Below are 13,340 nucleotides of genomic sequence, written 5' to 3' on the forward strand. Positions count from 1 at the left end.
AGTCAGATCACGTAGATGGAAAGAAAATTCAAAAAAGTGAGGACAGGAACGGGTCTGGATCCAGGTCCAACCGGGACGTCCTCTCCGACCAAGTGTTCGGTTTCAGGCTGCTCGCTCATCTGTTCCACGCTCACAAACCTTCGCCTGGCGGGACCATGTTCGCTGTACATACTCTGCCTGTACGCCGTTCCTGTAAGATAATAGATGTTCTGTTCTCTTAGTCCTCTTGTAAAATATAGTGTTCTATTTTCTATATGAAGGAGAGCAGGAGAGATGCTGCTGCGCGCGATGTGTGGACCGATCAGGTTTCAGCTGCGACTTCATCACGGTTTGCTTGTTTTGTTCGAGACTCTGCGGTTTGTGTGAAAGCAGACCAGCGAACCAGGAAGCTGAGTTCTGCTCGCTGTCAGGCCCGTGTTCGGCCTCCGTAAGGGTTTTTAACATTTAATGTCCCTGAAGGGGACGCCAGCAGGTTTCAAGAAGGAAAAAAGGCTTTGTTTGATTTGATTTTTTGATGGAGGCTCAGGTGAAGAACGTTAGCATCAAAGAGCTGGTGAGTTTTCTCTGCCGCAGATCTCAGCTTCTGACTCACCGTCACTGTCGGATTCACGCTCATCTGAAACGATTTTATCTGGTAGAATAGTAAAAGAGTGGCTGAACTGTGGGGCCGTGTGGACAGAAGCTGGTGAACTCCTTTAACTTCATACAGTCAAAACACTGTTCAGGCTTCAAATCCTGCTGTTCACTCAAAGCGAGCTGCTGACAGGAGGAGGCTGCTCTCCCCCATCTTTGAATTTCTGATCATTCCCCCTCACATGCAGAAAGCTGAAGACCTTCCACTCCTCTTTTATTTCTTTATGTTTGTAAAAAAAAAAGTTTCTTTCCAGAGATCTGGATGAAACTCTGAGCCTGTGTTTGAGAAACTCTTTCTTTGCTGAGTGGGAGCAATAAAACACATTTATCAAACAGCTCACGGGTCCGTGCAGCGAAGTGCGAGGATCACTTCGAATCACGTCGGTCATCCTTTTCAAAAAATCCCCTCATTTTATTCAGTGATTCGTGCAGTTAGCAACAATCTGATGATTTGAAACTGAAGCAGGAAGGAGGGCGTGAAGATAAAATCAAAGTGAGATTAGTTTGTGTTGTTTGAAGCTGGTCGATGCAAACAAATAAAAGGTCAAATATTCAAATTAAATGCCAATGACAGGCTGAAACGACGCCGCTCTGATTTGTCTCATGCTTCAGCTTCATCGTGACAGCTTGTTCAGTCAGTGGAAACGTGCCTCAGAAGACGAGCTCTGCTTTGTTCCAGTCAAAAGAAATGTGAGAAAAGTTTTTAACGTCAAGGCTGCGAGTCGGATTTCTGTTCTTCTGTCTGTCACTTCGCTCTGCACTTTCTGACTGAGCTGTTTGTTAAACCTGTTTCGGTCTGCACGTCCGGTTTAATTTGACGGCGACAAGCCTCAGAGACTCAGCTGAGGGCCGCAAAAACATTTCACCTGCTGGGATTTTTAATTGGCCTTCATCCAGGATACAAACACAGTCGAGTCACTGCCAACACCAGTTTTTCTGCTGCATGTTTTCTCTTTTTATCCCAACACGTCACCCGACAATGACCAGAAATTCATGTGAAAAACACTCCGGCACACGTCTGAGGGCAGAGAGACTTCCAGACTGATCAGCTTTCCACATTTCATCTGTGGAAAACAGCTTCTGTCAGTCGTCAGGGGGTCGAATGTTAAAGTGAGGTTTGAGGGTGGACGTGAAACAGCAAACTGAAGATGCACATAAACAGAAACTCTGAGAAGAAGGACGTTTATTTTTCTACTTTCATTCCATTTTAAAGTTGATGTGTGAGCTTTTTAGTGAGCCGGGCACTTTATTACCGTCGCCTGTGTGTACCGATCTTATAATCTGTGAGAGGTCAACAGCTCATAGAGACGTTTCCGTAGCCATGAGAGTTTACCAGTAATCTTATTTATTAGCTCATGGTCTGAAACTTGCTTCATGACTAATGTTGTTTGATGGTGTCCTTTCTGATCATTTTTAAGAACATGCTGTCAGGATTAAAAAACAAAAATGAGTCAGACCTCAGAATAAATTAGTGGTTTACATTTAGCTTTGGAGGAAAATCAGAAAACCAGCTGATGTTTGCAGTCTGCTTTAAAATAAATCACAACTTTAGTTTGGTTTGTTTGTGCAGAGTCTAACTCAGAAGCCTCAAATAAGATGTGAGGGTTGAATTGATCATTTGGATTACTGGGTTTGGTGCATACCGGCTCTGCTCTCTCACTCAGCCATGTGGGTTCACCGCCGGCTGAATACTAAATGTTCCTTCAGGTACTTTCCTGCCGTCGTTCAGGTGATAATGAGATAAAATGCTCGTTAACAGGGTCTCGTTAGCTGGAAAATCCCCTGAATGCAGACCTGCAAGGCGGCATCTTGATCATCACAACGTTGATTTGGTTTCATTTATGAGCTCAACTGGACTCCCGATATTTTCAGAGTATTCAGTTTGTTTCCTGTCGTCATGGTGAAAAACCCTCCGACACGTTAGGACACACAGGAAGGTCAAACCCGCTAATAACTCGTCAAGGCAGCACGGAGCAGCCCACATGTTTTTGCAGTAAAGGGCAGATTAACGTGTGTTTTTGCCACCAGCCCAACATCAGTGCACTGAACCGGATGTGCATCAGTTCTCCACTGTGGCCGAATCTGCTGGTTTTAAAATGTTCAGTCCAACTAATCTGGATTCAATGAGGCACCACTGGATGTGAGTGCAGCTCCTTCCATTTCTCTGTTGTACTGTTCCTGTAGTATCGCTGTAACAAATGTTTTCTAAGTTATTAAAACCAACATCCCAGGCATCTCTTCAAAAACACTGCGTCTGTGCCTTTTTTCCTCCTGGAAGCTTTCGTGAGAGACGAGAAGTTTCTGTTGGAGGTTTTCAGACTTTTATCTGCTGTGAAAACACAACTGAAATGTAATATAACCGTCATGAATCCCAGCTGACCATAACCGAAAATTCTCACATCCACTGTCCAGGTCTACAACGTTTAAGCCTTAAGCTTTAAAAACCAAGAGATGGATTTTTGGTATCACTTAAATTATTGATTTGCAATTAACTGATCAGAGCATGTGATATTTGAACTGATCTGAAAAACAACCCCAAAATTTAAACTGTAAATTTACACTGTGGTCTCTGGTGATGATGCCATCAAGACATTTAATTTGATTTCATCTTCATGTCCAAATATAAAAGTGCATAAATTACTTTAGTTAGTTTAGTCTTACTTTTCAAATAATTAAGATAACATCCAATGTCTCTTATATTTGCTTTTTTGCTTTCTATTAATATGTATTTATTAAATTCCTCATTTCAATTGTCACTATTATTTTGATTTTTTTTTTTGGCCGCTTTTAATTTCTCTACTCTTCATTTCAAGACCAAAAAAAAGGATTCTGAAAGGCTCTGATGTTGCGAGTTTCGTCTTCTATATTTGTTTATTTTGAGTTTTATTTTGAATGGCTTCACAGGAAGTCATCTTATGTGGTTATGAGTGACTTTACGAATTGGCATGGTCCATTACAGCATTTACTGTACATAGCCACGAATACACTGCCCTCCGGTGGTTATAATATGTAACTACACCAGTGTCTTAATAGCAAAAAAACTTGTGTTGTTCTGATGTTCCATCACATTATGTTCTGCATATATATCTGCACTTCGTACTGTACTATGCAGTTGTTTGCTGTGTGAAATCAAGGCTTCCAACAATTAACGCATATAAATATGGCGCATCCAACATCAACGTGCCCGTTACGGTTGTGCCCAATGAGGGACCTTGAACAAAAACACTCACACGACCGAGACAAGGGTGACTACTATTTTGCTATAATTTAAAATGAGAAACGTTAGACGAGCGATCTGCAAAGCGTCTCACGATCAAAGGAAAGCTAACTGCAGCAGTATCATATTCAGAGCATGAATGTTTGTCCCTCTAGTGGCCACAGTGCGTAATTACATTGGAATTACACTATAATAAAGGCAGACATAATCATATATAAGCAGGACTTCCTGTCAAACATTAAAAATAAAACTCAAAATGAGATTTGTTTCTGTTGTTTGAACCCCCGATAAATGTCCTTTTTTATACCAACCTGTCACACAACAATGAACAGAATTTAATTTGGAAAACATCCACTTCTGTACAGCAAAACAAATTTGACATGATTCGTTTTTTAAATAGCGTTTTCCATGCAGAGATTGTGGTCACATGTCAAATAGACAGCAGTTAAAAAACCCAAATCTAAACCTCAGATTATATAAGTGGTTCATGTTTAGCTTTGGAAAAATAGTATAACAACAACAACAACAACAACAACAATAATAATAATAATAATACATTTTATTTTATTATGATTGACCGATGTAAAGTCCAGCCTGTTGTACATACTCCAGTGCGGTAGGTGGCGGTATGCATCTAAATTGTTTTCTCTGGCAGACCAATCTCTTGCCGCGATATTTCGTCTTTGAAAGTCGATATTGAGGAGCAGGCAGCGGGCATCAGTAGCTTCAACAACAGTTTGTTAAATTGTTTATTTCCAGACTTGCCACCGATAGTGTTAACTCTGAACGGCTCGGCTCGCTTTTGTTAGTCCCGGGGAAGAAACGCAGTAGTTTCTAGGAGTTTATCCGCCTCCAGCTGTCGAGCATTTGTTTACTGAGAAGTTATCCCGGGTTAAATTAGCAAGCTTTGTGGCACGAAATAGGTCACGTAGCTTCTTGTAGACACCAGGGTGTGTTTGCTTTCCTCCCCCGCCGCCTCATCCAGCGGGTACGCAGACGTAACGGTGTCCCCGACGATGGTTTTCCTGAAAAACCTCCGTCCTCCCACTGAGGGAGTGCGGCATGAGCAAGCCGAGACCACGGCGGTGATGGACGGCCAGAAGCTGGGCTGCGGCACGCTGTACGTTGCCGAAACGTAAGTGATGCACATGGCGCTTGTTTTTCCTCTTTGAACCACCGGTTTCAGATGTGTGTTCGTGTTTTAGTGACGAATTATAGACATAATGTTGAATTATACCAACGTACAGGATAGAAAGTGACAGTGTAATAGCTGTAACAGCTACAAGCTCCAGAAAAACACCACCACTCCTCGTGCTAAGCACTTCCGGAGTAGTGACTTTCGAAATAATACGAAGCAAACATTTGCAGCAGCTTCTCAAATGTGATGATTTGATGCTTTTTTTTCACATATATGATAGTCAGCTGGATGACAGAAGATTTCACTCGGGCTGTGGGGAATTATAATAAGCATTTTTCTTCTGACATTTCATATTTTAAACTAGTCATTCATCAATAAGATCAATCAATAGTGAAAACATGTTGTAGCTGCAGCCCTGCAGTCGGCGCCTGTCAGCTGTGTGTTGTTTTTTACAAGACTGAAAATGCTTTCAAGTTCTGGCTCTTACTTTTATACCTTCTGCTCCAAAACAATCACTGAACTTGGGATGAAGGTCTGAGGATTCGCTGTCATGCAGACTGTTCAGAGCTTGTTTTCCACAGGGGTCTTGGTGAGCCCGCAGCTTTGTCATCACTCTCTCTCCCCATGTTTCCTGCCACAATCAAACAGTCCAGTAAAGATAAGATACCATTATGCGTGTCCACCCTTTATGTCACTGGCTCTGCAGCATAACTGAACCAGCATCTGTCGGCTTTGTGTTATATTTTTGTTTCCCCCTCAGGCGCCTGTCGTGGTTCGATGGCTCGGGGATGGGTTTCGCTCTGGAGTATCCCACCATCGGTCTGCACGCCATATCCAGAGACGTCAGTGCTTACCCACAGGAACACCTGTACGTCATGGTCAACGGCAAACTCGGGGGTGAGAGTGACGCAAAGCGTAAAATTTATATTAAATGGGTCTGCGAGACTCGAAACTTGGCCTCTGTCTCCTTCTCGATCTGTGAGTCACTCGTACGTTTTCGCCTTTCGTCCTCTCAGACGAGAACGAGGCAGAAATGGCAGAGAAAGCAGCTGATGATGAAGAGGACGACAGCAGTAACAGCAGTGATGGTGATGATGATGAGGAAGGAGCGATCACAGAGATTCGATTTGTGCCCAGCGACAAGGCGGCATGTGAGTGACCACTCCGAGGATAAATCTGACTGATGACCCCTGAGCGGGGGTCGTATTTTCATCATTCTGATCAGTTTGATCACATTTTAAAGAGTACGGCCTAATGGCCAATCCACTTCATATGTTTGACCTTATTTACAGAAGGTCTGATCACGACGAACAAATATGAATGTGACAGTTACTTTCCAAACAGTTCATTGTTCACAAATAAATATCAGCACTATGTGTGTGTGTGTGTGTGTGTGTGTGTGTGTGTGTGTGTGTGTGTGTGTGTGTGTTCTTTGCAGTGGAGTCCATGTTCTCAGCGATGTGTGAGTGCCAGGCGCTGCACCCCGACCCAGAGGACGACAACTCCGACAACGACTTCGAAGGAGAAGAGTATGATGTGGAGGAGGCCGGTGAGGAAGAACACATGCACATAAAAACATGCACACAAACACAAGCGTGTTCGAACGCCATCAGTCTGCGAGCAGCTGCTCAACGGTGTCGTAGCAAACTGGATCCGTTAAGCCTGTAAAATGTCCAAAGGATGAATCAAGTCTTGATTTCAGTTTTACAAAAGATAGACATCATTTTAGAGTTAGCTCCTTTTGTTAGTGGTGAATGTAGGTAACAGCTTGTTTTACACTCACCAGAAAACAAATCAGCAAACCTCTCTGTTGACAACAAAGTGTCGATGAGCTGCAGTTGAATTTCACACTTCACTCAGTTTTCTGACAGCAGAAAGAGTAAAATATGTAGATGAGAGCACCTGTGACGTTTTGATGATCTCAGCTGGATGCTGTTTTTACTGCTTTAAAGTTTTTGATCACTCGCTGTGGACTGAAGCTGAAATGTTAAATCTGTTTTATTTTCTCTCCGTGTCTCCGTCTGTCCATCTCTCCCTGGCTGTCCGGACTTTTGGTTGCAGAGGCAGGTAAGATCTCCTGAATCTGTTTTCTGTTTTATGGCAGATGTGGAGGTAAACTGTAACATGGCTGCTGGAGGAGGCAAACCGCTGTGCACAACTACAGTAATATGTGTCATAAGCAATCTGCAGCAGAGCATGAATGTTTGTCCCTCTAGTGGCCAGAGTGCGTAATTACAATGGAATTACACTATAATAAAGGCAGACATTATCATGTATAAGCAGGACTTCCTGTCAAACATTCAAAATAAAACTTAAAATGAGATTTGTTTTTGTTGTTTGAACCCCCGATAAAAATGTTTTATACCAACCTGTCACACAACAATGAACATAAATTAATTTGATAAACATCCACTTCTGTACAGCAAAACAATTTTGGTATGATTCCTTTTTTAAATAGCGTTTTCCATGCAGAGATTGTGGTCACATGTCAAATAGACAGCAGTTAAAACCCAAATCTAAACCTCAGATTATATAAGTGGTTTATGTTTAGCTTTGGAAAAATAGTATAATAATAATAATCATAAGCTGTTTAGTAAATTAAATGCTTAGAAATGCTAAACATTTGAGTAAAGTTTAACTATATTTTCTGCACCGAGCACATCGCTGCTGTTCCAGTCACCATCTCTCTCCTCCACCACGCAGAGCACGGCCATGCTGACATCCCGACCTTCTACACCTGCGATGAGGGTCTGTCGGCGCTCACGCAGGAGGGCCAGGCCACGCTGGAGAGGCTGGAGGGGATGTTAGACCAGTCAGTCGCTCAGCAGTACCACATGGCCGGGGTCCGAACTGAAGAAGCCAGTGCTGAATTTGAAGGTTTGAGTCAAACATACTCAGCAGCCTGGTGATTGTAGAAGGAAGTCAGACGTTTGTATAAATATACTTTATCTGATGCTTCATCATACTTCTATAAGGAAAATGTATTTAAAAATTCAGACTATCGTGGCTTTATTGTGTTACTGAAATCTGCAGGAAAATTAAACACAGCAGCTGCTTTGACAGGATTTTGTTGATGGTGTTGTCTGACTTGTTTGGTGATCGGTGTGAGTGTGTTTGTTGTTGTCGACAGATGGGATGGAGGTGGACGCTGCGGCGATGGAGGCCGGTCAGTTCGAGGATGCGGACGTCGAGCACTGGTAACTTGTTTGACTTGTGGTTAAAAGCAGCAACATAACGAACTCGAAACGACACCAAAGCGTTTGTTAATCGCTCTGGATGATCTGATCCGTACAGATGGGCGTCTGTCGTGTGCCGTCTGGTTCACGTGTTATCTGACTCTTTCTGCAGATGGAAGTCCCTCCAGCAGCCGGTCAAAGCACCAGTGTTGCATCATGGGATTGGAGAAGAGGACAGCAGCACTTCTTTAAGGCTCTCAGCTCTTACTCGTACTCTCTTCCTGTTCCTCCCTGTCAAACAAACCTGTTCCCGTGTCCTTAAAGTCAACTTTGTAGTCTTTTGTAGCTTCCTACATTTTCTCCTGTGTGTTGCTTTGGAGCTCTCGTGTTGCATTGTCGGTTTTCTGTTCATCCTTCTGTCGTCTCCATCTCTATTAAATATGCTGTATGCAGCCAAGAACGCTACTGTAGACTATTGAGATGCATCCCCAGGTCCCACTGTTGACTGTAAAAACAAAACACTGATATATGTTGATGTTTTGTACTTAACGACCAATTTAATATCTAATTTTCCTGCTGAGGAGAGTTAATGTCTTTGTATGAAATTGTCAATAAATGCATAGTTTTTGTATGAGTCTCTTTATTTTTGCCTGATTTATCATTCAGCTGTAGTTTAAAAGCTTCACACATAGCAACAAACCTTCAGAGAAAAATCAGCAACTCTACTCTAGTTTTGCTTTTCCAGCACATTAACTTTATTTCCAACAAACAATTTCTAACGATATAAACTGAAAAAAAAGTAAAACATGAAACTGAAAAGTTTAGTCTTCCTCCAGTTTTTAAGAGAATTTACCTGAAAAATCTGCAAAAACAAACACACCTGTGTGAAGAGCATTCCTACACTGTGCTTGACTCTGTATGTCACATTAAATATACACCTGAATTATATTTATAATTTCTCTGAAGTACTTCGTAAACTAAGAAAAGTAGCACATAAATAAAGTTTATTATTATAATGCTAACTTACAAAGAACACCAAATTCTCAACTTTGATTGTAAATGACTTTTTCTGGTTAATTAGTGAATTAACTTAGGTGAAGTGTTCTTATACAGAGAACAAAACTTGTGCTTGACATTACCAGAAATAATGTAAACAAATGTCAGTGTGTTTTCAGCAGCTGTGTGGATCCAGTCTGATCTCGACTATCAACTATGATTCCATATCATGCTGGAATCTGCAGGACAAAGCACATTTTCCTGTGTTAGTTATTGATGTTCATATTCCAGTGACGGATATTTGACGTCTTCAGTGTTGATGTGTGCTGGATCGCCTTGTAAACTAAAAACTTGTTTGTGAATTCTAACTTAAATAATTAAAAACACTAAATTAGAGTCTTCAGTTGAGGTGGAATCATTCAAAAAACCTGGTCTGGGTAATCCTGGTCCTTTGTATCAAAAACCCTTCAGGTTAAAGTCTTTGTGAAAGTGCATATCAGTGTTGTTGTTGGCTGAAATCAGCAGCAGGTCAGCCTCCACCTGTTCTTCCTGCTGGTGCTCATGTCCTCTTCTTGGCCTCCGGAGGGAGACGGAGAGATGGTGATTTCCTCCACAGCAGCGGGACGAGTTTATCGAACAGCAGCACTGAGCTCATCATACCTGGGACAGAATGCAGAGGAAGAGACGAAGAAGAGGAGCGAGTACGTTCTAATATTTTCTTTTTTAAGAAACAAACTCTCTCTGTTTGATTGAACCGTGCATAAATAATCCATCAATCATCATCACATCACTTTGTAATGTTTCACAGACCACACAGATGAATGAGTGAGGACATTCATGAGCATTGGGTGATGGAGAGGCCCAATCTTCGTCCCTTCAAGGACCAAAAAGGAGGCTTAACGGAGGCCCATGAGCCAAAGAAACACCTGCTGTATAGTTAAGATGCAAAATGATACCAGGATCCCAAGTTCCCTTAACTGACTGACTTAGTTAGTTAAAGCGGTCAGGCTAACTTAGATGGATTTATCTGTGTGTGTTTTCCATTGAATGATCTTTTGTTTCCCAACTATTTGCATTAGAATATTCTGAAAAATACTGATTTTCCTGCAATTTTCCACAACCAAAAAAAAAAAAAAAAAAAAAAAGGGACAGGAGAGCAAAGCAGAGCTCATTACACCCTTACTATCACATTTTACCTTACTTTTTAATTTTCTTTTAGGAAACTGAAATAAACACTTTAAAAAAAGATGTTTATAGACCTGCAGACACCCTGACATCAGTGTACATCAGTGGGTCTTACCCAGCAAAGGGCCCAGCCAGTAGACCAGACAATACTCCAGGAAGGAGTTTCCACTGCAGGGGAACTGTGTGGAGAAGGCCAACGCAGGGTTAAACACTGCACCTGTCAGACTGCCACCTGGACACACACACACACACACACACACACATACACAAACAAACACACACAAACACACGTATGATATAACTTTTAAGGACCAAAACTGCAGTCTCTGTTCATTAATTTACAACTCCTCAACAAGCAAGTTGAATGTGCTCTTAAATCAGTGTTACAGTCATGTAATAAGAGGATGTCGGACTACATCAGTAATTTGCATAAATTTGCTGCAGTTATATTATCTAATCTGCACCAGGAACAGTGATGATCACACACTCTAAAAGGGCCAAGACGAATCTGAATTTGTTTTTTAAATATAGGAACCTGAAGAAAGTGAGCTGTGCTGCATGTAATTACAGACCTGCTTTGGTGCCAATAAGCAAGACACTGAATCTCAGACTGAGGCAGGTCAGGCTGACCTCAAATTATGACAAGATTATTTACACGATGTTCAAAGGAACAACAAAACAGTCATTATCGTACCTGCATAAACTACTGTTGCGATCACCGCAGCTACCGCGTGCACGCGGTATTTCTCATCCACCGTCCGCGTGTGCGTAATTGCAGTCTGAACCGCAAAGGCGCACGCGAGCTCCACGGCGGTGGCCTTGGGCAGGGGCACGTGAATGGGGCTGATGCACCGGTAACCGAGCAGTTTATGCCGCACGTGCAGCCCCGACAAGCCGACCCCCCAGATCACCGGGACTGCGGCTCGCGCAGCGGCGGCCGCAGCGAACTGGCACGCGATCCGCCTCAGGGCGCATCCGCCCGAGAGCCTGGCGTGGTATGCGTGCTCGAGGGCACCGGAGGGGTTGCCGATGGCCCCGCTGAAGGTGAGCCCGTGAACCACAGATGCCAGGTACGTGAAGGTGAGTGCGAGTCGAGGCTCGATTCCGCCCACCTCTGACAGCAGCTTCAGCTCGTGCGTGCAGCAGCACAGCTGGAAGGTGGACACGAGCTCCACCGCGTACACAGAGAGCCCGGTGTCCGCGAGGGCCCTGCTCAACACCCTGCGGGTCGCGTCGCTGAGCGCGACGATTCCCGCGAGCAACGACAGAGACACCGCCACGTCCGCAGTCATGTTCGCGGCCGGTCTGGGCTCTCTGTCGGGGAATGTTGGTGGCTTCCGCCGCGGGGAGACCCCCCTGCTCCCGTTCTGTCGCTGGCTGTGCCGGGCGGCTGCAGCTCTATCCCGGAGGATGCGCGATCGAACTGGAAGCAAGGGGCTTCTGTCCCGTTAGCTCACATGGTGCGGAAGTGGCTGAGCTCCCCGCTTTTCCTCCTCCTCCCTCTGATGCTGCAGATTTTTCCTCCTCTTCCCCTCCTCCTACCCCTCACACCCCTCTATCCTCGTCCAAACCTCTGATTTCTTGTCTTCCTCATTCCAAATACTTGGCCTGTCCCTGACGTCTCCTTCCTCTCTGCATGTCGTCTTCTTCAGTCTTCACTTGCTTTACTTTTATCTCCCACTCGTAAAATAGAGCCATTCTATCCCCCCCGGTGGCCATGCTTCTCTTAAGATGTTATTGTCATTATAATAAAAAATTGTCTTGTATTTGTGCTGTATTATTGCAGCCATCTCCTCATCATCATCTTCACCTTGTTGGGGCCCTGTGGAGAATTCAGTTTGTTGATTCTGGAAAACAGTTTAAGATATAATTTGATTTTATTTATTTTTTTTTTAGCAAGGAGTGGACCCAAAACTCATGACACCAGAGTTTGAAAGGTTTATTATAAACTTTAAAGGGTGGATGGTGGCAGATGGAGACTGAAGGCAGGGATGGTGAGGCGGGTATGGCGGTGGAGAGTGGGCAGGTAGTGAGGCGGCTGATGACCTGAATGATCGGGCTGGCAGGGTTTGGAGCACAGGAGGAGACAAAATTAGCAGAGGAAGTGATGAAGAACAAGGTTTTAAAGTTATAGCTGACCCCAGAGCGTTTGCTACCACTGTGGGCAATTAAAGACCACTACCTCTTTTTATTGTCATTTATGTCACATCTTGTATTTTTACATTATTTAATTCATCATAATGATAATAATCATATCACAGTTTTTTTGTTGATGTGAGATATTTATTAAAGAACCTTAATCTCTCTCCCTCTCTCTGTTTGTATGTATAACATCCACCGTTTAAAGACAATGAGGAAGGAAAATCTAAATTAAAAAAGGTAATTTATCTAATGAGGAATAAGTATCATTCAGTGGAGACAGTCATTTACACTTGGCCTCAGGTGACTCCAGTGACTCCTAATGGCTGCTGTTACACAGCCAGAAGCACTAATTAACCACGTGGTATCAATGACCTTGATAAAGACCCCACAGAGGTACCCAGGACTCCCCACCTGTCAGTTAGAACTGGAGAAGGCGCGTTTAAAGAATCTGTAACCCAGTCCAACTGCCCCAGATTTAACCTGCCTTGGATTATACACTGTGGAGATTTGATGCTACACAGACTGGAAGATACTCACTTGATTTGCAAAATTTACTTTGCTTTTTACTTTTTTTTTTTTTTTTTTTTGCACAGAATGAGGCAGATGAATTTTGTCCCCTATCACTTACATTTGCTTTCATGGGATTTTTGGGGTCCGGTATGAAGGAGGGGAACAATTACAGTGACCACATTTCAATGCACAGTACATGCAGGCATACATGAGTTGTATGGATATGGACTTGAAAACATGCAAAAATTAAGTAAGACCCCTCTGAACGCAGTCACTTGGTTCACCTACTGATGATAAACTGATGAACACTCATTGTTGGTGAAAGGTTTAAGAGATACAGTCT

General features: G+C 43.2%; 2 protein-coding genes across 2 annotated transcripts; one reads left to right on the forward strand and one right to left on the reverse strand.

The window, feature by feature from the left end:
- The first annotated feature begins 4,527 nt into the window (after window positions 1-4,527).
- clns1a (chloride channel, nucleotide-sensitive, 1A) lies at window positions 4,528-8,779 on the forward strand. Its single transcript, XM_041940968.1, has 8 exons — window positions 4,528-4,985; window positions 5,749-5,885; window positions 6,005-6,139; window positions 6,427-6,537; window positions 7,050-7,055; window positions 7,692-7,865; window positions 8,119-8,185; window positions 8,337-8,779. Coding segments are annotated over exons 1-8 (750 nt in total). The 5' UTR covers window positions 4,528-4,866; the 3' UTR covers window positions 8,338-8,779.
- Window positions 8,780-9,309: 530 nt separating this feature from the next.
- Window positions 9,310-11,637, reverse strand: aqp11 (aquaporin 11). Its single transcript, XM_041941221.1, has 3 exons — window positions 11,040-11,637; window positions 10,461-10,577; window positions 9,310-9,820 (listed from the first exon to the last, which is right to left on the reverse strand). Exons 1-3 carry the CDS (start codon window positions 11,635-11,637, stop codon window positions 9,720-9,722), a joined length of 816 nt encoding a protein of 271 aa, XP_041797155.1. The 3' UTR covers window positions 9,310-9,719.
- Window positions 11,638-13,340: the final 1,703 nt, after the last annotated feature.

The sequence above is a fragment of the Chelmon rostratus genome, chromosome 7 (assembly GCF_017976325.1).
Source record: "Chelmon rostratus isolate fCheRos1 chromosome 7, fCheRos1.pri, whole genome shotgun sequence".
Lineage (NCBI taxonomy): Eukaryota > Metazoa > Chordata > Actinopteri > Chaetodontiformes > Chaetodontidae > Chelmon > Chelmon rostratus.